Source organism: Thermobia domestica, chromosome 1 (genome assembly GCF_964235325.1).
Source record: "Thermobia domestica chromosome 1, izTheDome1.hap1.1, whole genome shotgun sequence".
NCBI classification, from domain to species: domain Eukaryota; kingdom Metazoa; phylum Arthropoda; class Insecta; order Zygentoma; family Lepismatidae; genus Thermobia; species Thermobia domestica.
The window spans coordinates 66,976,738-67,003,189 of record NC_137454.1 but is presented as its reverse complement, the minus strand read 5'-3'; the positions used below and the strand labels follow the sequence as shown (position 1 = coordinate 67,003,189).

The following is a 26,452-nucleotide window of genomic DNA, read 5'->3' as shown; positions in this document are numbered from 1 at the left end:
GCCCTAATTACAGTTGAAAGTATTTCAGTGTAATATATATCTAACGTCTGCATCCTTTGTATATTGTATCCTATTAATAGCGACCTTGAATTTGGTGACATTTTGATGGTTTCTCGTTATTGAGTGTTATGAGCATAGCTTAATTTAAATACAATTCCATCTCCTCCTTCCTCTCTATCAAATATGGACATATCAATCATGTTATATTTGTGTATTTGCAATCGATACTAAGATAAGACAACAACCACTGCTAATTATTCGTTGAAACAATATGATTAAGTTCTATGAGATAGGCCTATATTAGATTTATAATTGTCAATTGTAAGGTATTTTGCAGACAGCATCTAATATTTTTCGGGATGAAAAAGGGCTATTTACACTCTTCGATTATGTATGATTCACTGTTACTTATTCTCTAAATATCTAGAATAATAAGTTTGATCCATTTTCAATAGTTAACGAAAATGGTACGAATTATTACATCCTAAGATTGCTTTCGAGTACAACCTCTATCTGATTTCAAGTTTGTTGACATTTTCTCTCTCTATTTGGTTTTACACCTCAATTATGATAATAGATAAAGTCAAAAATACAATAGAAAGATTTCTGGAATAAATCGATTTTACCTTACTAACAACTCTTGGAATAGCAAGTTTTTACATTCACATATTTCAAATTAAAGTAGCTGTTCGTTTGTTGAAGAAACCTTCTAAGGTAGATAGGTACCTAGTAGCAGTGGGTATAAAAGAATATTCTTTACGACATTGGTTTCGTCAAGTATAACACTTCTCATATAAGTGATAACAGTTAGTGTCCAAATGTCCATGATGTGGCCAGTTTTTGCTCTCGGAATTTTTGCCCTAGAAAGTAATTTCACGAGAGACGCCTACTGCACCAAAGAGATCAGATCAAGAATTACCATAGCCAAAGAAGCATTTAACAAGAAAATATCACTCGTTACTACCAAACTTAATATTGGACTAAGAAAGAAACTGGTCAAGTGTTTTCTATGGAGTGTTGGACTATATGGTTCAGAGACTTGGGCACTACGAAAGTTAGAGAAGAAATATTGGGAGAGCTTCGAAATGTGGCGTTGAAAGAAGATGGAGAGGTAAAATGGACAGAGAAAATAACAAACGAAGATGTTTCAAAACGGTTAGGAGAGAAGAGGATGCTTTTACCAGAATTATTCGTAGAAATGCCAATTGGATTGAATACAGCTTGGGAGAAAATGGTCTTCTTCATACCACCATAGAAGGAAAGCGAGGAACAGGAAGAAGAAGAACACAGCTGGTCAATGATTTGAAAATAGAAGAAAATATTGCTAGTTAAAAGAGGAAGCTGAAAGTCAAGAAAAGTGGAAGAAACATTTCCAGGCGCAAACCGAAAATAATAAAAACACCCCATACGTCCGAGGACCTGCAAAAAGGCTAAACATTAATAATGTTGAAATATGTGATGATCAACACACACGTCTTAGTGTTCTGTTTATGATTAGATTGCACGTTTCGTTTGCGTAAAAAATAAGTTCTTGATGTTCTTAGTGATTGAAAAAAAAGATGCCTTACAATTATCTTCCTGCTATGCCTCAAAGTTTAATAGTGAACATGTCTTTTCAACAAAGGAAGGGAACAAAACATTAAATTTAAATAATTTACGAAAGTATCATTCTACTTTGTGTAATATCTCTTTGGAGGTAATTTTTGTGTTTCAAATGAAACTAATTATACTGTTTATTCAGTCGTTCCTTGGTATAGTATTCTGCTTGTTTAATGCAATATTTGGATTTTCTGACGATGAATATTTTCCTTCATAAAAATGTAAGCAATAAGCTTCAAGTTATAATTCAATTCGGAAACAAAAGATCAGGTGCCAAATAATCAGTCTGGTTACCAGTTCAATTTTAAAACAGTGTGTGTTTTCTGCAGAATCCAGCATTATAAAAACGAGAGGTCCTAGATTTGAACCCTGTGGCACTTAAAGGTTAACAGACAGTATTCAAATAGGTTGCTTATCACATATTACTTAACTTTAAGATCTGATTCCTTTAGTTTTTCTTATGGATATTGAAATCCGAAATTTAATAGTTTATTCAATAAAACATCATTATTATTTTGTCAAGCGCTTTTTCAAAATCAGAATAAGTCGTATCAATCCAATTTTTATTTTTATTCAGACATATACATGTTCAGCAAAGTTTGTTGAATTACTTAATGATTAAAGTGCTTTGTGTATTCACTTTCGATCAGTTTTAGGTCTGGGAAGATGCAATGCTACAAGACAAATTTTGCCAATCCAACTTGAATGAATTTTCGCTTGATCGCATAGGCACATAAGAATATCGAAATACTAATGGTGTGTGTGATAAGAGCTTGTGAACTAATACACACTTCACTATTGATTATGAAAATTATGTCGAGTATACTTAAGCCTGGAGGAGAATCAAAAGCACGTTTGTTGTCCTACAGTTGATGATGACGACAGCAAACATCGAAACAGGTCCGGGAAAAACGACATGTTACATTGAGGGAGAACTTAATCTTTTTGAACATTCGACCGTAACATGCATTTGAGGAAACCGAGAAATTCTAAAACAGTTGAGAAATACACCAGAAACCACAGATGTCGGCCTTTAAAATTCTGTTGTACGTTGCTCGTGCGTTACAGGTAGGATCCGTTTATCGACCACATTTAGACTTGAGACGGGAAATCATCTTCTAAATCTATCGACACGCTCTGCCAATTGTTTCCTTTTCAAAACCTTTTCTAAACTCATGTTGAATAAAAGAAGTTTGTGATGACGGTGAAGTGATTCATAGTTGCAATGACTAACTACAGTTTACTTAATCCAGGCAAATGAGGTTTTCCTGGGTTTTCCTCATTCATACCAGGCAAATGCCGGGGTGGTACCTAACTTCTAGATTCCAGGCCACTTCCTTGCTTCCCCAATCATTTCTTCCTTCCCTTTTCTCGGACAGTGTGCTCACCGAGGGACGTCATCCCTCATACGTGAAGGGCTAAATGGCCGGGTGCAGTCAACCTATCTGTGTTTGTCTTGGCTAACAAACTAAAATTCAAACTGAAAATCAACTTTCAAATTTCACATTCTACTCTAATAAATTACTGTAATGCTTCATTATTGTATGTAATAGCAGTTTTACTGTGAATTGAGGTTACCAGAGATAAATATCTAAGGATTATAAATATGAGGATTATAAAGGTCTAAGGCATTTCTTTCCTTCAGACAATTCTGGACACCATATTTCAGTAGGACACTTCTCAACCACCTGAATGTGGATTGTGCAAACTTTCTTCGAAGAACGGCGAGTACCATTGCATCCCTGGTCTGTACGTTCACCTGACATGACCCACCAAACATTTGTAGAATATGATTTGTCAGCACTTTGCTGTCATGAGTCTGAATGTGGTTTTGTTTTACTATAATTTAAAGTTTCTTGTTCATATTGTTAATTGTCCTTATCATGTTTATTATATTCGTTATTTCTCAATGAACAAACTCCATAGCTCTGGATAAGTAGCTTAACAAATAAAACACAGTTCTGACCAGAGCAGAATGAAATATATTAAAAACTATACTTACAATGTGTTACAGTTTCAAGGACCTAACGTGAAGTGTGTTGGTGTCTGATGTTGTGTTGGTGTCTGATGAAGAGGACGTTAGGTCCTTGAAACTGTAACACATTGTAAGTATAGTTTTTAATATATTTCATTCTGCTCTGGTCAGAACTGTGTTTTATTCGTTATTTCTCAATAAAGACTTCTATAATACGATGTTCTTTAAAAATTAATTTCTGTGATAATTCCATTTGTTTTTTGAAGGCGAAACATACAGGAGTTATTCTGCACAAACATGCTACCCGGTGGCTTGATGCTGAAACAAAAGAGGAGGTAAGATATTTTTATAAGTACCAAAGATGTATTCGCACGCTAATGAGATAATCCAAGAGGAGAGGAGGTATTTTACTACTTGGTCGGTTCATAATATTTGTAATGCACAATTATGAAAAAGGTAGAAATGATAGTGGGAAATCTAAATAAGCAATGTGTTGTGACGAGTTAATTGCATTTCAGAACTGTATTGTTTCAAATTTATTATATCGAAGTCATCTCACTGGCCCAGTGGCAAAAGCGTGTGCTTTTGGTGCATGGGGTTCTCGGTTCGATTCCTGATGGAAGAGCAGAAAAATGTTTTTACTTCTAATAATAATCCGTTTCTTTTAGCCTGAGGTGGCTCAGTGGTAGAAAGTTTAACTCTGATGCATGGGTCCTTGCTTTGATCCCAGTTCGCGCCAAGTGAGCTTTGAGGTGCACAAACACCGTGTCTGTAGGTTCTCCCGTTTCCACTAGTATTTCATTCATTTCTCATCATCACCGTCTCTTTTAGCCTGGCGGACATAACCTTAGGACGTAAAACTTAAAGATTTCTTTTTTCTTTTAGCCTTAAAAATATAATCGTGGGATGTTAAGCTAAGAAAAGAAGAATCATTTCAAAATAGAAAAAAGAAATTTTTCTTAGTTTAACGTTCTATGCTCATAGTTTTAGCCTAAAGAAACGAATGATTAGTTTGAAATCAATGATTGTGAAATTACGATTTTTGTATTCCTACACCGGGAATCGAACTAGGGACCATGTACACCAAAGACACATTTGCAACGCCAATTTTCTTAAAAGTGTTACTGACTTTTAGTGAACGATTCAGGAATACAGCAAACGACAGGCATACGAATGCAGAAAGATCGAGGAAAGTTAATATTCCAAATCCTCTCCCACCGGAAATCACTGGATCACCGGGAAGGACTCAGTTCCAAGTAAAATAAGGACTTTAAATGTATTTATATTTGAACATTAATATTTGAGTAACCGCAAGATAGCTGGTGGAGCAAACTAAAAAAAAGGTAAATATAAATAATTGAAACTCTTAATTGATTACGATTTTAACCTTTAGTATAGAGTGAGCCAAAAGCCTGGGGCAAAGAAATAGTTTCTGTAATACGTTAACTCAAATGTACGAACACAATGAAAGCGTTTTTTCTGGTTTAAACGATAATAGTTATTAATACACTTGGCAGGCATTTGTATTCAGTTCTGTGAATCAGAGGTCACAGTTCTGTGATCAGAGACTACATTAAAATCAGACATAACTTTGCTGTAATTTCAGTAGGAGGTAGAATGATTAGGTGTATACGGTTTGCAGATGATATGACACTTGTTGCTGAATCTGAAAAGAAAATCAATAAGATGTTAGAAAACTAGAAAAAGCGCTGTGAAGAATATGGAATGGAAATTAATGTTAGAAAGGTATAAAGGAATGCTGATTGAAACGAAATGTAAGTGTGTTAAATATAGAAGTTGGAGGGCAGAAAATAGAACAGATGAATATATTTCTATATCTGGGTAGTATTATTAGTGAAGACATGAATTGCGAATGTGAAATAAGAGCAAGGAATGGAGACAGAAGAATTTAGGTGTCAGGAAAGAGTATTTTATGGATCATTGAATAAAGATTTGAGAAAGAAACCTCAAATATTTCCTGTGGAGTATTGTACTATGTGAGGCATTAGGCAAAAGCGATGAGAAGAGACTAGAAGAGTTCAAAATGTGGGTGTAGAGAAGATAGGAGATTATTAGTTGGCTTGAACGGAAAACACATGAGAAGGAGTTAGAAATAGTGGTGAATAAGAGAATGATTTTAGATGTAATTAAAAAAAAAAAAGAAAAAGAGAAATGACTGAAAAAGAACTCAATCATAACCCGGCAAGCTAGCATGTCTACAGTAAGTCTAAGTTTGACCTTAATTTTCCTTGATAGAGTTAACCTTACATCTCGTTTCTGTGTATGGCTTTGTCTAATGTTAATTTCAAATCATGCTTGGAATTCAGACGGCTTTGACGTATAAACCTTTGTATGTTTAGACCAGATGCAAGAATGAAGGCTGCGCAAGAATGTTTGAAAGTGGGCTAGACTTAGCCTTAGAACTTCTCTCTGTGTATATGGCTGTGCCAAGTCATGCTTGACAGGTGTGTCAATTTAAAGGAATTTTGAGGCTAACTTTATATTATCCATATTAGTCAAGTATGCTACAAGCTTGCAATCTAGGAACTAGCAAGTTTTTTTATAGCCTTGATTAGGTCTGGAGCCATGTAAATGAAAACACGTATTGGCCTTGAAGGATTGCGTAAGGCTATTAAAAGACTAAAATGCCATTAGGGAAGGATTGTGCTAGAAGATATAGTGGCAGAAAAGAGAGGAAAAGAGCGAAGGAAGCTACTGTTGATGGACTGTGTCAAAACAGAAAAACCGTGTGTAAAGACAAGAAGATTAGCTAGAAACCGTTGTGCATGGAATCTTTTCAGTTGCAGTAGGTGAGCTGACAATAATGGCAGAATACCAATGATGATGACTTACAGGGACAGGGAAATTATGTCCGATCTGTGTTTGATTTGCACCTCAGAACTTTTTAAAGAAAACAACGTCAATATTTCTAGCAAGTGTTTTGCTATAGGTAATCAGGAAAAATACGCTTACTCAATTACAATAAGTTACTTATTATAGTTTACCTCTGACAAGTAAACCTTACGTTTGGGTGAATCGAGTTGCTGACTGAGACACATATGAGAAAGTAGTACTAAATGTGGTCAGTATTTCAGTGAAGTTTTAGGTGCGAAGCTCCAGGGGTTTAGGAGATACAGCTACCAGAACATCACATGGAAGTACAGAATAGTCTTCATACAGTTGGAGGTAAAAGCTCTGTAAGACCTCTTGTAACGACCAAAGGTGAATAACAAATATATGGGTACATATTAGGACTAGGGGGAAGTCATATAGTAAGGGTATACCTGACGGCGGCCATCTTGAAATCCGCCATTTTGAATTAAGGTTAAGTTTTTAAAATAGGAATAGGGTCATGTGATACATGATTTAAGGCGCAAATTTAATCAGAAGAACAATGGTGACCTTCATTTTGATTTACGCACAATTGGGAAAAAGTTACAGGGAAATTAAATATTGTTGCAGCATATGTATTAGTCCTTTACCTCACCTTGTAAATTTTGTGTTAATGATAATAATTAAATAAAAAGCAGGTGGATAAATATTAGGTCTATGGTAAGAGTTGCCTTGATGGCGGCCATGTTCAAATCCGCCATTTTGAATCAGACAAAAGTTTTAAACAAAACGCATAACATTGACACCTTATTAACAGCAAATTTTACCATAACTCCAACGGTATAACCATTTTTGCTTTATCATTAACCAGCACAAAATTAAATGGATGGCTCCTTACGACTACTGCTTTGACGGAATTGTTAACGACAAATGTGTCAAGTGTAACTCGATTGCCTTTGCCAGGTGTGCTCACTGTGAGCAGAGCATTTGTGCAAGTCATGGACTCTTTTCTGAACTACATATTGATTGTACTAATTGAGGACTTTTCTGGAAGAAAGAGCCAAGTTCAATTATGACTCAATTCCACTTTGGTCATTTTTCCTTAAATTAGCAACCTGTTTATGCGATAACAAATGCTGGTTAATGATAAAGCAAAAATGGTTATACCGTTGGATTTATGGTAAAATTTGCTATTAATAAGGTGTCAATGTTATGCGTTTTGTTTAAAACTTTTGTCTGATTCAAAATGGCGGATTTGAACATGGCCGCCATCAAGGCAACTCTTACCATAGACCTAATATTTATCCACCTGCTTTTTATTTAATTATTATCATTAACACAAAATTTACAAGGTGGGGTGAAGGACTAATACATATGCTGCAACAATATTTAATTTCCCTGTAACTTTTTCCCAATTGTGCGTAAATCAAAATTAACGTCATCATTGTTCTTCTGATTAAATTTGCGCCTTAAATCATGTATCACATGACCCTATTCCTATTTTAAAAACTTAACCTTAATTCAAAATGGCGGATTTCAAGATGGCCGCCGTCAGGTATACCCTTACTATATGACTTCCCCCTAGTCTTGATATATACCCATATATATGTTATTCACCTTTGGTCGTTACAAGAGTTCTTACAGAGCTTTTACCTCCAACTGTATGAAGACTATTCTGTACTTCCATGTGATGTTCTGGTAGCTGTATCTCCTAAACCCCTGGAGCTTCGCACCTAAAACTTCACTGAAATACTGACCACATTTAGTACTACTTTCTCATATGTGTCTCAGTCAGCAACTCGATTCACCCAAACGTAAGGTTTACTTGTGAGTTACAGCATAGTTCGTACTTGTTTCATACTTTACTTTTTTCGAATATATACTTATCATTTTACATTTTCCTCTTGCTTAAAATATGTGATTTAAATCTATTTATCTTTTGTATTTTGAACGGGACTTTTTACTTATATTGTTCAGCAATTATTTTGGATTTTTTGTTTTTACTTTTCAATTACTTGAAAAACTCTCAAACGTTTTTCTTTATAATATGTAAGACTAGCGAAACTGTTGTTCTTGCCTTTTGAGCACTACGTACATATAGATTTAAAATCCTGGTAGACAACCTGTTCAGAATAAGTATCCTATCCTAAAATACAGTGGCTAGAATTTAAACAGAAAGAATAGTATTTACTATTTGGTATGATTGTAACTACATTTATTTTCTGTCTTGTAGGTTCAACTATTCTCAATGCAGTTGCTGCACCAGAAACCCAAATTCACAGCCTGTGGATTATTTCCATTGGATTTAACACTGCTGTATAAGGTACAAGTTTTATTCTTTATATTTCTCGTTATTGCTTTTTAGAATATAAACGGCATATGGATTAAATTTTTTGGGATCTAAATTCTTAATTTGAGAAAAGAAAACTCTTTTGTAAATAACGTATGGTACATTTAATTCTTTATAGTGACGGAGTCGTAAAGTACTTTTGTTTATATTCTATTTCGTTGAAAGTTACACAGAAAAAAAATTACAACCTGAATTAATTTTTTTGAGTATTCAAGATAATATGTTATTGAGATTTATAGCATTTGCAAATAACATAAATACTTCTAAATTTATAATACTGTTATTATTTGAGAAGAAAAAGATAAATTGGAGTAGTTATTTTACTTGTTTTTAGTTTAATGAGTAATTGTTAAAAGAACATCCATTCTCTTCGTAGAAGAATAGGTATCTATGGATTTTCGATGTAAATAAAGAGATCTTTTAATCCTTATTTCAAAAAGAAAAATTGAAATGAAATCTTTAAGTTTAACGTCCCACGCTTATGCCGGTTAGGCTAAAGGAGACGGTGATAATGAGAGATGAGTGAAATGGTGGAATGAAGAAAGTGGGAGGAAACGGGAGAAAACCGAGAAAACCCACGAGCACGGTGTTTGTCCACCACAAAGTTCACACGGCACGAGGTGGGATCGAACCAGGGACCCCAAGCACCGGAGGTGAACGCTCTACCACTGAGCCACCGCACCCCCTTTCAAAAAGAAAGTGCCATAATGTGTGAGCAAAGGTAATTTTTAATAAATAATTAACACTCTCCACTCCACTCGATAGCTGTATCGATGGAATATTTATGGGCATATTAAAGTTGTAAATTATTATATTAGTGAGCGAAAACTATATAAGGTAATCGATTACTTTATTTTAATATGTTCATAGGGCTTGCATTTGTATATCTGCATTAGCATTTCTGTCGCTTACAATAAACTACTATTGGGTCACTTTTCCAAATAAACAAAAATAGAAACATGAGAAATACAGGGTGTCCAATATACAGTGCAACCCACAGTTTGGGATAATAGAACTTTTGAGCCTGAAATGATACACAAATAATGGTTATACCAAAATAAAGCTTTATTCATGAAAAAATTTTAAACTAGGAAGCAACGATTGAAGTACACTAGGAATCACACAATATTGTCAGATGTAGCCGAAGGTGTAAACTATTTCTTTTTTGCAAAACACGTAAATTGACTCACAACTCAGACGTATGGATACTCTGTCGTTAATTTTCAGTTTGTTTAATTGGAGTAGCTTGGAAACTATGGATCAGAAAAAAGAAGTTTTCATGCCTCTGTAAGGAGGAACTATGGAAATCGTAGTTTTCATAAATTAACACTCTGACTTGGCAACATTACAATTCCTGTAAACAATGAAAAAAACTTTGAAATTATCACAATAAAACTTTTACTTATATACACTCGACAACACTGCTATTTATTTCTATGGGGCTTCTTAGAGCAAAAGGTATACAAGAACAATTCTCTAAATATACAAGACCTTGAAACGAACATTCACAGTGCCATTGAGAATATTAACACTTCTACTCTTCGTAAAGTTGCTGCCACCATGGTGATACGTGTGAACCAGTGTTAGAATAAAAAGTGGGCACTTCAACCATCTGCTTTAGAGCTGATAACTTATTGCGTGGTAGTAGCAGTGTTGCCGGGTGCATGTAAGTAAAAGTTTTATCATGATAATTTCAAAGTTTCTTTTTCATTGTTTTTAGGAATTGCATAATGCAGACAGATCCTCAACACACCTTTTGATGCACTGAAACATCAGCAATGTTACCAAGCAGAGTGTTAATTTATGAAAACTACGATTTCCCTAGTTCCTCTTTACAGAGGCCTCGTCCGATTAGTTATCGGTGGAAATGAAAACTTATTTTTTTTGTTCCATAGTTTCCAAGCTACTCCACTTAAACAAACTGAAAATTAAGGACAGAACATCCATACGTATGAGTTATGAGTCAATTTACGTGTTTTGCAAAAAAATTGGTTTACACCTTCGGCTACATCTGGCAATACGGTGTGGTTCCTAGTGTACTTCAATCGTTGCTCCCTAGTTTAAAAATATATGCATGAACAAGGCTTCATTTTGGTATAACCATTATTTGTGTATCTCTTCAGGTTCAAAAGTTCTACTATCCCAAACTTCGGGTTGCATTGTATATTGGACACCCTGCATAATGGAAAGTATTTATGGTTCATATTAAATTGAAGCTCTTAGTTCATTCTAGCTGAATCCGCTCTTGGTGTCTCTCCATAAAATATCCTAATCTAAGTTTGTGGTCTTTACACCATGTGCCAGGTGCTTTAAAACTATTTGTGCCTTCTGAATCAATGTTGCAACGCACAATCCATATGCATTTCTAAGACAGGTTGAGTCTTCAATCTTACTAGTGTTGAAATATTATTTTGGTCATTAACACAGCAGGAACGTTGTTGTAACTTTCTTGGAAACATTTTGTAATATTTGTATCTTCTTTATGATCTTGGATATATTATTTTAGTAACAATATATAGGGAAGCACTTACTATCTAATTTTTAATATAATACATTTATATGATGAATGAACTGCGACATACAGTAGTTCATGACGTGTGTACATGTAAGCAGAATTAATATTTTGTTTTGTGTGTACAGATTGCTGGTGCGGTTACGACATATTTATTCATTCTAATCCAACTGCAACTTGTGGAGCCTGGAAGACAACCTTCAGAGAACCTGTCCATCGAGCTGATTGCAGAGAATAATCTTACTGATGCCACAGTGACAACACTGGAAATTTGATCCAATTGAATAAAATAACAGTAGAGTGTTTTGTTTGATTTTAGTCAGATATAAAGGTATTCAGGGAAGAAAAAAATAATATTTATGTACGAAATATCATGTTGGATTGCAATAACAATGTTGAAGATTTGTTCTTACTAGAAACACCATGTTAGTCATCGCGTCTCCGTTATTATACTCATTCAGGTATTATTAGTCGGTCACTAGAGGCACTGTAAATAACTCTTACAATGTCATGAAACAATGTAAGGCGACCTCGTCTTATATATCTCAAATGTGTACCTGAGTGAAACCGTCGTTATGTGGGAAGAATTCATCCTAAGGGTACATCAACAGTAGGTAATATTTATCAGATTCAGAATTAACGAGTAAATTACGTACCCATTCAAGTAAATATGTGTTAATCTTAAGATTTAAAGAACAGCTAAATATTCAGAATGAAAGTCATAATCTCGTGGTAATATATCTGAAAATTGAGTTTTTGGGCAAATGATAGTGAAGATTTGCACTATTAACTTTATAACATGCAGACTGTAGAGTGGTACGTATAACAACAAATAGGCAATAATTACTCCCAAATGGAAAGATTCATTTAACATATAACTTCAGTAAATATTCAATGGTTCCTGCCTGATAGTTAAATAACAAATTGAAACATCCAAAATATGAATAATTCTTAATAAATATCAACTTTTATATTGTAATTAACAAGGTGACAGGTACCAATATCTCACCAATTTTAACAAATTAATATATCTTCTTGTTATTTCATAGCTCAATAATACCTCCAACAAATCATGTACGAACACGGTTGATTAGATGCACATCCATTCAATAACTCAAACGTTGTACAAAATAGCTTAAACACTTTCCACTACTATTTTGAACATTAACTAGCATGACTTGAATATAACATTTTCAACATACCATAACTTCAAGCTCAAGAATTTGACTTTAATTACAATATGTCGACTTATCAATCCACTTATAGAATTGGCCTTTCGAACCGTATTCACTGCTCAAGATTTCTCTTGTTCTTACTTTCGTATTCAACAGCTAAGTGCTGTTGTTTTAAGACAAAAATTTAAACGGAGAATCTAGTTCGCTCTAACCCCGCTGTCAGCGCTGTTATCGAAGGTGAAGCTCTATGAAGATTTTCAACTTTTTTTCTTACATACAGGCCGGTAGCCAGCCCAAAAATGTAGGTGGGGTCCGGTAGAAGTTAGGGGTCCCGATCCAACCATGTTATAGTTTATCACCATATTATAGTTCATTTGCAAGTGTATCGTGAAAATATTAGGGGGTACAGTAAAAATTTAGGGGGATACGTGCCCCCTAAACCCCCCTGGATACGGGCCTGCTTACATATTGTTACATCATGTACTTAAGTGTATCTTACAAAACATATGTCTCTTTCTCTCACAACTTTGGGAGTTAATTGTGATTCCTTTGTGCTCTGAGTCCTTCTTATTTCTGATTTGTCTAGATTTATTCTTCAAAATCTTTTTGGAATATATATTCTTCTACATCTTTTTTCCACATCTATATTGAATGGGTAAGATGCTGTGATGGATGATCTATATTACCTTCTGTTAAAAGGTAATAAGCTTATTGAGAACGTTCCAGCAAATAGTAGCATAGTAGTCTTATTACTATAATATCATTTTGGAAATTCTTTCTCATTATCTATTGGTAGTTATCTTTTCTTGATTAGTATTCATGAACACCTTTGGAGGATCACAGAAACAAAGAACATTAAATTTGAAAGTGCATTTTGGGCAAGGTACTGTCAGGTTTTTCTATTTTATTCTTTATATCCAAATAAGATTTATTTATACTGCTTACATTAAAGGTTTCGCTACTCAATAAATTGTACCTCATTATCTTCAGGGATGAACTTGAAACTTCGTATATTTAATTATAATTACGAATTCCTTTGTAACATGTAATTCAGAGGAGTTATTATTGATTTGTGAAAGTATAGAGTATTGTTACAAATAAGTAATTTGAATCAAGTTTGTATTTTATGTACCTGTAATGCTATTGATTAAATGGAAGACAATATTTTTTTCTTTTTTTTTATACTTCATTAATTGTATGTTCATGATGTTTGTATGTTTCTAGTGACCCAAGAAATCAAAATCCTTATTCAACTGTCCGGTTGGCTATTTTTGCTCTCGGAGCCTCTTTACAACATCGAGGCTAGTTAATAGCTCACCCTCTTTCCTTTTCTTCTCCTACTTCAATTCCTTTTCAATGTATCAATATTCATTGTGCAAACTATAAGTTTTTTCTCCTCTCATTCTCGCCGCATTATCAGTTCTATCCTTCTCTTCATGTTCCTAATAGAGTTCCTTATTGTCCCTTCATCTATATCTCTTCTTGTGTGGAAATACACAACCTCCGAACATTCTTTCCCAGACCATTTAGTTTTAAATATCTTCATTAATTCTTAATCATCTTATTTAAAGTGTTGACTGTAGTTATTTTTCCACTTTCACTTTTAATCTTGTTCCTTTGTCCTCTTCCTCAATTATTTATACACACTGCACTCACTGTCTCTTGGCTCTTTTTTTATACCCCTGACCAATGGCTATCATATCTTCAAAATCTAATAAAACGCATGTCCATTTTTTCTTTTATTGTCTATTTCCGTCTCTTCATTGCAGCCTCTAATAATATCGAGCATAAAATAGATAATATACACAGTCCTTCCTCTACTCTTATAAACTTTTCTCCTATAGTACACATACTGTTCTTCCACATCGTTATAGGTTATTTATCACGTTTTCTTCTTCCACTTTTAAAATCGTTTTCTTCATTTCTTTTTCAACAATCTTCAAAATTTATGATATTCAAAATATATATGTCTTCTTTGTCACCCACACTAAAAGTAAATTTTTCTCATTCTTGGTTTCTATTTAATTTTTAATTACTTTGACTTCTTCTATATTCCTTACTTAATTACTTTCTTGTCATTTTGTTACTTCTTCTTCCTGGTGGTTGAATGATAGTTTAATGTTACAAAACTAATGTTAGGGGTAGACAACATCGTGTTATTGTATTTTCTCTGGGAACTCTTGTTTCCTCCTAAATTTTCATTCTACCAATTCTTCCATCATCTTCATTCACTTGCGTTAATTGTGCGTTATCCTTATTCTAAAGCGCATAATTGTAGTTTGTTAAACTGAAAAAAATCATACCCTTTTCTTTTATTTCTTCTTCCGAAAGTTCTACAATTTGTTTTTATAGTCCATCAAGCCTAAGCTTTTTTTCCTTTTCGTGTATTTTCGAGAAACATTTCATATTCCGGGCTATGCCATTTTCGTCCAATAATTTCTTAAAGTCTTGTTTCGTTCCAATTTCTAACTTCTTTCTATATCTTGTTCTCTACTTTCATATGTTTTGTTTTGCCACATACTCTTCTAATTTTTCTTAATACCTTTGTTCTATCCTTACTGCTACTCCTCCTTTGTCACCGTTTTGGATTACTATGTCCTTCCCTCTTTCTTAAGCTCTTCGACTCTTTCTTATTTCCTTTTACAAGTTTCCAACTTTTTCAATTAATATCTTGTTTTACTGTTACCACTGAGTTCTTTCTTATCTTGTATCTTCCTTACACTTCTTTCAGTCAATGTACTATTTCTCTTGCTTTTATCTTTTCACTTTGAACTTATGTCGCAAGCTGAAGCGCATTTTTGTTCTTTTTTCTTTAGGTCTTCATTTAGTATTATCATTAGTTTATTCCCTTTAACTTTCTTTACTTCTTTTCCATCCTAGCTTATGTTCTTTCTTTTGTTACCTCTGTCTCTTCTCCCGAAACCGATTTTTCACTTCTCTCGCAAACACTAGCAGTTTATCTTCAATTTCTTTTTTTAGCTTCTTTGTTACTCTTTCAATTTTTAAACTTATCCCTTTTATTCTTCGTAATTAAATTTCATGTAAGATGTCAGAAACACGTCTGATTGAAAGCAATGATATAATTCCGAAAGTGTAAAGCAGTTTTGTAATAATAAATGTTTGCTCTGATTAGATACTACTTTTATTTATTGTATACGTTTTTCAAAAGTTAGAATGAGCAGAATTTAAATCAAAACCTCAAATATGTTCAACATTAGGTTTTATATTCAGCAACTTTAAACATAGAATTTAAAAGTGCCTTATAGATAGAGTTGCCAGATTAAATCGAAAGCAAGTCCGAAGACCAGCAACATTTGTGTAAAATGTGTACATTTGATATGATCATTGTATTATCATCGTTACTTCTAACACAACCATTACAAGTAAATGTACACTGCATTAAAATAAATGAAAATAAATTCGTAATTATAAATGCCTTTGTTACTATCCATATTTTAAGAGCTCTTTCCTGCTTCAAGAGACGTTTCCTGAAAATTTTGACAGACAATTTTAAAGTTTCTGTAAACACAAATTTTGATCATCACACGTTTTGTTGGCATATTTTTTCTATCATCTGACCATAAAACTTCCATTACACTAAACTCTCGAAAGGCATTTGGATTACAGACTGGTACAGCGAGAATATTGATATAGTGCACTATTTTGAACAGGTTTGGTAAACTGATTTTAGAAGAAATGCATACATAATTTACAATAATTATTATCTTTCATGGTAAGTGTTGACTTTATAGTAAAAGGTCACAGACATCATGAATAACAAGCAGCATCTCGAAAACAGTTAAGGACGGTACTGGAAACCACCGCGACTGGTCATAGACTTCACTGGTTATACATACCAATTATACACACCAATTATCAAACAAACAACTGGTCAATGCAAACATATTTATAAAAGCAATCAGTCATACAGATACCAAATGGGTACTATACCGTACATCAATCATCTAAAGATGCAGACACATTAGTTGTTTTAATTGCAACAAGTCTTGGAAAATCTGGCTCGTCAGTAATAGTGGGAGTTTCAGATATTTTAGTTCTGATGGTAGCACTAGCATCAGCTGAGACTTACATGTTTATTCCTGGTTCGAAGCCGCTACATAAGATATACAGCAGTACCAAACTTCAGAGAGCATTGGGAGATATGATGAACTGCATTTTATTTCTGCATGCCTTCACTGTTTGTGATACAACTTCTGCTCCACACAGTAAAGGGAAGAAAGTTGCGTACGAAATACTGGACAAAAATGAAGAACTGCGTCGAGAATTGTATTTTTCCAACAGCTCAACATCATCTGCTGATAATGTGGGAGATGCTGGAGAAAAAAATGTTCTTAGCGTTATACAGATATGCAAAGAAAATCTGGATTATACAAGATTCTGCATGTACAACAAGATTATATCCAAACAACGCATTAGTGACGCTTTCAACTTAGCAGTACAACTCAGCAGTGCAGCATCTCCAACAACAGCTGCTGCAAATCAGCACAGTATCCATGTGTTCTATCAAGTTCAACAGTGGAAAAATCAAGAGATGACTCCAACTGAATGGGGCTGGAGAACTTATGGTATTTGCCTTCTTGATGTAACAACATTTGAACAACCAGCTCCAGAAGATTTGTTAGTTTTTTAGTAGCTGCCATGCGAACTGCGGAAACAATTGTGGATGCGAAAGAAGAGAGCTAGATTGTACATCATTTTGTGATCAGAGCAGTGAGCATGGATGTGGTAATAGCACTACTTTAATTGAAGATGCAGATGAAGGAAGTGATGATGAAGCTGTCACCAAAACTAACTTCTTTGAGAAGGAAGTTAACGAAAACTGTGGACATTCAACTGCAAAACGCCATCGAGATAAGTAAGTCTCAACGTATAGTGGTATATTTAGAAATTTTGTTTATTCATCATCAAAACCTTCCAGTAATTAAGAAGGAACAGCAGAGAAAGTACGGCTATGGTATTCTATAGTTAGAATCAAGCCCATATTTTCGAACGGCTCAGAGGGTTCTAGGGCAACAAATTTTCAGAGGCAGAATATTTAAAAATGAAGGAATATAGCATGTGTGAAGACGAGGATCTCCAAAGAACATCTACATTGAAAGTGATGTAGATGCAACAGCGTGACTGAGTTTTCTTCATATAATTTTCTCTACAGTCGTATTATATTTAGCTCAATTGGCTTTAGGGTTGTTGCTTGTATTAGGATCATTCACTGAGAGTTAAAAAAAATAGTGTTGTTAGTATGTCCGTCCGTCCATCCGTCTGATACTCGGCACAATAACTCTTGAACAGAAGCGATCTTTTTAGCGATTATCTCGGTCGATTCGATAGTACACTAGTTCGGTAACATTCTAACGGGTAACAGGAACTTCAACGGGGGTTTTCTATAGCTCATATCCTATACATGCAAGCAGATGTTTTGAATTTTACTTTTCTGAATATATTGCTAGGGTGATTATCTCAGTCGAGCTCGTTCTTGCAGTTGAGCCGTTAACATCCTAATGGGTAACGGTGATTATGCCCATCTATTAGTTCACACTATAACTCTTGAACAAAAGCGAATTTTTGAATTTTGTGTTTTGCAATAGATATATGGAGTGATTACCTTCGTTCAGTTCCTTAATGAAGAAAATCTATTAATATCTGAATGCTTAATGGTGAATGAAGTCCGTTCATTAGTCCACAACAAAATTTTTGAATGAAAGAGAATTCAATTCAATTTTTCGCAATAGATAGCTGTAATAATTATGTAGGTCGTATTCATTCTTGTGATCAATCCGTTAACATCTTCACGGGTAATGACGACTTTGACTTATCTATTCATATCCATTTTCTGCTGTTGAAAGTAAAATTAACACAAATTACGCATCTCGCCGTTAGATGGCAGCAAACATCCTCCAGGGGGTGACATCTACTGAAATAATTTCTGTGATAGTTTTCACTATCTATAAGAGTTTATTTTTTATCCTAGCGACACAAGGGGAGACCGGGAAAAACGTCACAAGGAGCACGTTGTCACGGGAGCAGTTCTGTGAAAACTTTAAACATCAACAAGCTGTTGATACTGTCTCTTTCACCCATTAGATGTCATTCCCAACTGTACTCGTTTGGAGGTGCTCGGAAAGCACGTTGCTGAGTCAGTTGTGCGTCGTCTGTTTTCAATGCTTCAGTGTAAATGTTTCGAGTACTGGACATGTCCTACGAGTGTTCATGAAACCATGAGAGGTAAGTACCTTTGTATATGTTATATAAAGGATGTCTCAAAGAGAATGCCGGATTTGAAGCTACTATAAATCAAATTAATTTATTTGAAAGAAGCGAACAAAACACACCATTCTCTTCAGGAGATGTTGATGTTTAAAACGTAAAACAAAATATTGGACATATGACCCCCTTACTAGCACTGCACGCGATCGCCCGTCCATGAAATTAACCATCACCTGTTCACACATTTCCCCATCAACTTCATCGAGGACGCGTCGATTGTTTTTGAATTCCAACAGAGTACGCACGATAACGAACTCCATTCACCGTAACAGTTGTTTCTTGTTCACAAAGTAAAGACCGATTAAGCCCTCATTTCAAATCCCACACTAAATCCTAACTCGCTAAGGATGTATGTCTTTTTTGTGAATTACTCTTAGGTTCTCTGAGCCCCATATTTGGCAATTATGCTTGTTTACAAACCCGTTTAAATGGAAGTGAGCTTCATCTGAGATAAAGATGTGCTTTGTGACCATGGCTCTCTCGTTCCTTTTCCACGAACCATTGCACAAATTGTCGTCGTTTTCCATGATCCGCTGGTTTAAGTTCCTGTGTTTATTGAACTCTGTACGGATGAAAGTGCAAATCTTTTGTTAAGATTCTGTGCATTGTTGATGGACACATGCGTATTTCTTGGGCACATCGGCGACATGATTTTCCCGGACTCACAGTAACAGAATCACACATAAAACAGCTTTTGCTACACTCCGGCCACTTCGAGGGTGTCCAGGGCTTTTGATGTCTACTGTTGTACCGATGTGATCAAGCTACGAACAGTGGATTCATTTGGTGCATTATTGTGTGCAAGAATCTCATGGAGTTACTGGACAGTTTCCGCGAAACTTTCACCATTCTTGTAGTGAGTTTTAGCAATCAACACTTGCGGTTCCGTATTGTATCTTTGCATTACGATATTCCACAGTGACTAGGAAAACAAAAGCATAATGTCAAAACATATCCTCTATAGTCAATAACAACAAAATATGTAAAATCAATGTTGCCAACAACAATAAGTAAAAATACCGTTTTTTTTTCAAATCTGGCGTTCTTTTTGAGACATCCTTTAGGTTAGAGTTAGAGCTTCAAATTAGGCTCCTCTAAATTTGCTTAAGCTTGTTGTTTGGTACAGTTTTTTTTAAAAGGAACTTGGTGGAAGAAATCACAAATAAGAATGGATATGTTGTCCCTGTGACAATGTTATGCCTCTGTCTCCCCTTTAATATTTTAACTTTTGTCAATTGATTGTATTGCCTTCTAGCACAACTGTATAGGAATAATTAGTTGGATTTTCCCGTGATTAGGTGCGTGCAACACATCAGTACTGTCATAGTCAAAGCCATAGTGATCTAATTACGTAACTCATTGAAGTAATGAAGTAGTATGCTACTATACAGTACATTATACGTTCTACGAAGTGAAAATGATACAAAGTGACACTAGTTTTGCACGGATTTTGTAATGCTATGAACCACAAAGAAGTGGACTTAAAGTTACCAGAGGTTGGACAGAAGAACAATTCAAATTACCTCCTACAATGATTGAAGTCAGTTCTGTATTTTTGCTGCTGAATAGTAAAAGGGGTGTTCAGAGATCCCAGTGCCAGTCCGTCCACTGGAGAATCGTTAATTTGGAGAGAAAAAATCACATTTCGGAGGCAGAATGGTAAATTCTAGAGGGAGAATTATAAATGTGTGAGCAAAATGGTGAAGTTTGGGAAAGAGAAGTGACTTTAGTTGAAGAATAGTAAAATCAGCCTAAGAAGGATAAATTTCGGGATAAAATCATAAATTTGTGGGAGAATGATGAATTTGAGAGAGAAAGGTAAATTGGGAGAAATAATTGTAAAAGTTGCGTCCAAGCTATTCGAGGCGGAATGGGCTTCCCTGTACAGTAGGAAGAGCTTGGTTGAACTTAAATACTGTGCCATATGTTCCTTTACCTCCACGAAATATAAACACATTAATCATGTTATTTTCGAGTATTTGAAATCAGATTTGAGATAACGAAAAACAAACATAACTTACAATTCAGAAAGAAATACTAGTTAACTGTAGGTTCAAGTGTAAAGTGTTTGGAAGACAACATCTATTTTGTTGAAATGAAGAGGGAATATATTTATTCTTCAGCGATTTATGATTCCTTGCTACCACTTCTCTGTGTGTCTAGAACAGTTGGTATGATGCCCTTCTCAGTAGTTAGTAAGAACGGTATGATTTACTACAATTATTCTAAGATAATCTTCGGGTATAGCATCTGCCTCATTTCAAGTTTGCTGGCATTCTCTCTCTTTTTGCTGCCAGATTTAATAATTGAGATCCAAAGCGGAGTGGAAAATCCTACAGAAAGATTCCTGCAGCAAATAAATTTTATTTTATTACCAACTCTCGGAATTACTTGTTTTTACATTCACATATTTCGTATAAAAGGGATTGCTTGCTTATTGAAGAAACTTTCCGAAGTAGATGCGTATTTAAATTTTAATCATTGTCAAAACAGAAGAACACTTTCTATGTCATTGGCTTTATTAGGAACATCACTTTTAATGTACGTCATAGCAATTGCTTATGAACTGTCCATCATTTGGTCAACGTACTGTTTAGAATTTTTATCACTTAGCTTATATATGTTTAATGAGGTGATGATTACCATGCAGTTCGCAGTTTCCTGTTTATCATTGGATCATAGGTTTCTGTTTCTTAATCAACAAATTCTTGATGTGCTATGTGATGCCGAATTCGAAAAAAACTCAAAACAAGTTACTTCTTGCAACATCTCAGCTTATAATAGTCAATATGTTGTTTTAAGAAAACAGCGGAATGAAACGTCAAATCTGAACCATTTACGAAGGTGTTATTCCATTTTGTGCGACATTTCTTTGGATATAGTTTCTGTCTTCCAAATGCAGCTCGTTTTAATATTTACACATACGTTTTTTGGCATAGTAGTATGCTTGTTTCATGCAATATTCGGATTTTACGGTGCTGAATCTTTACAACAATATCAAGTTCATTGCTATCTCTTTCTCTGGCTTTGTTTCGGTATAATTATCCTTGTACTAACGTTGTATTATGCTGACAAACTTCAAAAAGAGGTAAGTAAAATATATTTCAGATAATCAGCTTAATTATAATAATTATAAAATAGTGTAGAATCAATTTGAAACCAAATACAGTTTATAATCATTTACAATAAAAATATATTTGTGAACTAATAGTGAAATTTTGTCTTGCAGGAATTGTTAATTAGAGATAACATGTAAGGTTCGGTAACATAACAATAATTCAACATCATTATATAGAATTACGAAGGAATTATGTTTCGATTATTGAACTAATATTACAGCATTGTAACATAACGCCGCTAATGTATATTTTCATATCTGAATTTACCAGTCCCAATTTAAAACGTTTAGTAAACTCTAACGAAGTAAGATGATACTATTTGTGTATTAATAGGATTCAAACCGAAGAAGGATACCCTATTCTCTTTACTTACGTATTTGTAATTTCAAGTCCGTATTTAGAACTGGTTAGGTGATACATGGACATATAGAGTAAAATACAAACTACTTAAGCTTTTAGCTGGAATTAGTTGATTGGTTGATTAGAGTTAGCGTTCCTTCAACAGCAAGGGTATATAAGACGTGAACCTACACTTTAACGTGTGATACAAATCACGTGGCTTACACCGAGAATCGAACATGGGTCGCTTATGTCAAATACACATACGCTAATCATACGTAGCAGGAATCGAACCAAGCTTCTCACACCAAATACGATAACTATTAACTACAAAACGACGAAAGAATTCTCCGTGTTTTGTGGGTTAAAGCTTTAGGAACGGCCAACAAGTGCATACATTGGTCTTGTATTTCGGTGATAATTCTTACCCATGTTGAAAATAACTTATACGGTAAAATTGTTGACTACAATTGATAAATTGCTTGATTTTTTGATATGACAATATACTCGTACAACAACACGGTTACCACGGAAGAACCTATTATTTATTTGGGCTCCGAACCTTGACAGGCTTATGTTCCGATGTAATAGGCAGATGCACAAATTTTTACGTAAAATCGTCTCCCACAGATCATCCCATTTCTCATTATTATATCTTACTTCCAAAGGAGTTATTACAGATCTCGGGAACGTGTTAAATGAAAGCTACACTTTTGAATGTAATAACTTAAACTATTCCCTTTTAGAAATATATCTGTAACATTGATAATCAGTAATTAAATAAAGAAAGTAAAAATATTCAAAGGAAGCGACAAATTAGTATTTATAGAAGGTTTAGTTATTGAATCATAAGTAAGGGAAATGGAAACTAACTTCAAATGAACGTTATGAGATATTATAACTGAAGGTCAGTTGACTCACTGGAATCACATTTAGTCAATAACTTATGTGCACTGTATTTCTTTTATCAGTTTGTTTGAATACGTAGTATCTACATTATTAGCTAGTGATGGTTCTGCAGAGCACTGAGTATATATTCTAGTTTGAAAACGCATTACGATCTGAAGAGCTTTGTAAATATAGATATTATCCATAGAAACTGTCAAGGTTTCCAGAAGGTCACTTACACTCCATTAAGACCCTGTCCATCCAACCGTTAAACAAAATGGCTGTTAAAGAAAGTGGTTCGTCTTGTAGTTCCTTCTCCTTCTCACCAATATTCTATACCAGTAAAGTATTTGGTTTAATGCCATTTTCTTTGACCAACAAAAACGGTCGTAAGCAGCTGGTATATTCCAAGCTACTGTTAATTTATTGTATTTGTTTCCATTTATCTGTATTTCTCTTATCTTTGCTGTTTATTCATGACACGCTAATGGAGATAGAAGTTATTATGCATAATCCAACAGAGAGATTCATGCAACAAGGTGAAGTAATATTAATTGTCAGTCTTGCATCAATAATATTCTACTTACATCTCTTCAAGATAAGACATTTCTCAACTTTATTTGAAAATATTGATAAACTGGATAAAGAATTAGGTTTGTCAGGTAACGATCACATTGCTGTGTTTCTAAGATCTCTGTCTCTGACAGGTATTTTGTTTGTGATTTTCATTTTCAAAATTCTATCTCATTTGTCTCTGGAAGGATTATTTTGTTGTCTCGAATATTATATTCTATTTCTGATAATTTTTAACCAAACGATTATAACTGTTCAGTTTTCGGGATTATGTCTCCTTCTGAAACAAAGATTTGCTTTCATCAATCAAGGGATTTCACAACTTCTTGTCTCTGAAGATGTTGAATATACTAAAAGTCCAGAGTCCAATTTCTTATATGTTGATGTAATGTCCTGTGTTCCAATAAAAGAAGAAAGTTCTGCTTCCAGATTACTCAAATTTCGTAAAAGTTTCTCATTCTTGTTTCATAGTTCTGGAGATGTTCTTTCTATGTATCAATTGCAGTTAGTAGCCATTTTTGTTGTATGTTTCTTCGGTTTTTTAGCCAAATTATTTGGATTCATTTTCGGTTTCTACGGAGAAGAGTATTTTGAAGGGTATAATTATTTGTTTCTGGTTGGTCAGTTAATTTTCCAGTATGTTATTCCTATGACGACCACTTTGTTTTCAGGAGATTTACTGATGCAAGAGGTAAGGAAAACGTGTATGTTTTTGTTTCTGTTCCTCTGACTCTGCCTTCTCAGAACAATTTGTCCTACGTTGGTAGTCTTAATATTAATTTGAAATACACTTTTGTAATATTGAATTTTTGTTTAATTTTCTCTAATAGTCTTATGTTTTGCAGGCAAAACGTACTGGCGTTATTCTGCACAAACATACAACACGATGGATGGACGCTGAAACAAAAGAAGAGGTAAGATACTTTAATTACATTCATATTCTTATGCAAGGGACTTTTTGACTAAGAAAAGGGAAATAATATATTTGTTATTTTTTGATGTTTAATTACAGTGGCGGGGTTCATACTATTATATTGAATAAAACAGTTATAATGTCATTACTGATTGAGACCTGAGAAACTTAAACGAGCCAGATTAACAAAGTCATTTCAAAAATAAACTCGTGTAAAGCTGAACTGCCTAAGGTTAGTAAGCACATTTATTTCGCTTCTTGCAATTCATACTAATAATGAGACCAAGGCAAGCACATTTTTTTCCTAAATTTGTATTAGTTTCGGTACAAAGTTACTTAGATACATTAATCTCAATTATAACAACTTTGTCACATAGTCCATAAATATTTTCCAGATTCAAATGTATAAAATATTTAAAATATGCAATAATGAGTTACTTCACAAACAATAATTTATTGAATTACATAGGGTTTCAAAGAAGACACTCGTTCCCATTGCTTACTGATCATTATCTGTATAGTAACATTTAAAATTTTAATTAAATTGAAATATTACAAAATTTAGATTCTGTTTTAATGTAGAAAGTTTGATCAGTTTTAATATTAAAAACTAAATTTAGATGGTGCATTGCCACATAAATTGATACAGATAGTAGAAACAATAAATCTAGAAACAAACGTTATGCTACTCGACTAGCTTAACATAAGTTACATTTATTGGTCTATTAGCACTATTCAACAATCCTCTTCTGGTAACCAATTCTGTCAAGTTATGTTTAATGTATGGCAATATGAGATATTTTTAATTATATTTGGAATATGATTGTAGTTTTGTTTTCCAATAACTAATTCTAGACCATTAATCATTTTGAAATACAGCAAGTAAATATTATACAGTAAAATATTAATAGAAATGATCGTACTTTCCTATTGAAAATCGAATTAGTAAATTATTATTATTTTTTTAAATAGGTATTGGTGGTGATACCATTCTGATTTTCAAAATATAACATTTTTATGTATTTTCTTAAAGAAAACTTGTGCAACACTTACTGTAGAAGCTTCATCAAAGTAAATTACTAGAACTTATTTGCAAAAAATATTTAACTTACGAATTTAACTTACGAATTTCAAGTGACAAAGTATCAAAGATTTATTTTGTCCCCAGTATTCATTAAGCTTCAGCATAGAAAATTGTTCTACAGATATTATACATCCATTAATGTTAAAACAAGGCATTAATAACTAACTGCACATAATGGCCGGTATCATCGGTCTTACTAGCCATAATATTCGTTTACCTTAAATTTGGAGTATGCTTGTGTTTATCATTTCTTTATATAGTGATACAAATTTTTATTCTAACTCTCACGTTACTATATGATTAGCATTTCGCCCAGAAAACCAATGATCGATTCCCGACAAGTTAATATAGTTCGCATCCAACGTTAATCTGTAGCTCCACGTCTCATATAGCCTCGGTGCTGAACAAGACGCTAAACTGTAAATCAACTAACCAATCAAACCCTCAAATAGACTAAAATTTCCCAAAGATTTTCTTTGTTTTTACGAAAACAAAATCCGTAGAAGATTAAAAATTTTCAGGGGATGAGTAACTTTTCTGAAATGTTCTTGTGTACCTTAAACAGCGGCAACATTTAGGAAACAATTTACTGTTTACACTAACTTTTCAACGTTTACCGCCGGATTCACCGCCGGAAAGTTCAGCTTCTTTCTATTCGCTAATTGAACATCAATATGTAACACTTATAATGTATATTTTCTGTGTTTTTGATTGATATTTTCAGGTCTATTGATATTTCTCTTGTCCTTCTTTCAGTTCAAAAATCCCTACTTACAAAACATGATGCAGTAATTCCCAATTGTTTTAA

The 26,452-nt window shown here is 33.9% G+C and overlaps 1 protein-coding gene across 1 annotated transcript; it reads left to right on the top strand.

The window, feature by feature from the left end:
- Window positions 1–2,622: 2,622 nt before the first annotated feature.
- Window positions 2,623–11,543, top strand: LOC145684956 (putative gustatory receptor 28b). The gene is made up of 4 exons (XM_081757328.1): window positions 2,623–2,667; window positions 3,841–3,909; window positions 8,640–8,729; window positions 11,397–11,543. Exons 1-4 carry the CDS (start codon window positions 2,623–2,625, stop codon window positions 11,541–11,543), a joined length of 351 nt encoding a protein of 116 aa, XP_081613454.1.
- Window positions 11,544–26,452: the final 14,909 nt, after the last annotated feature.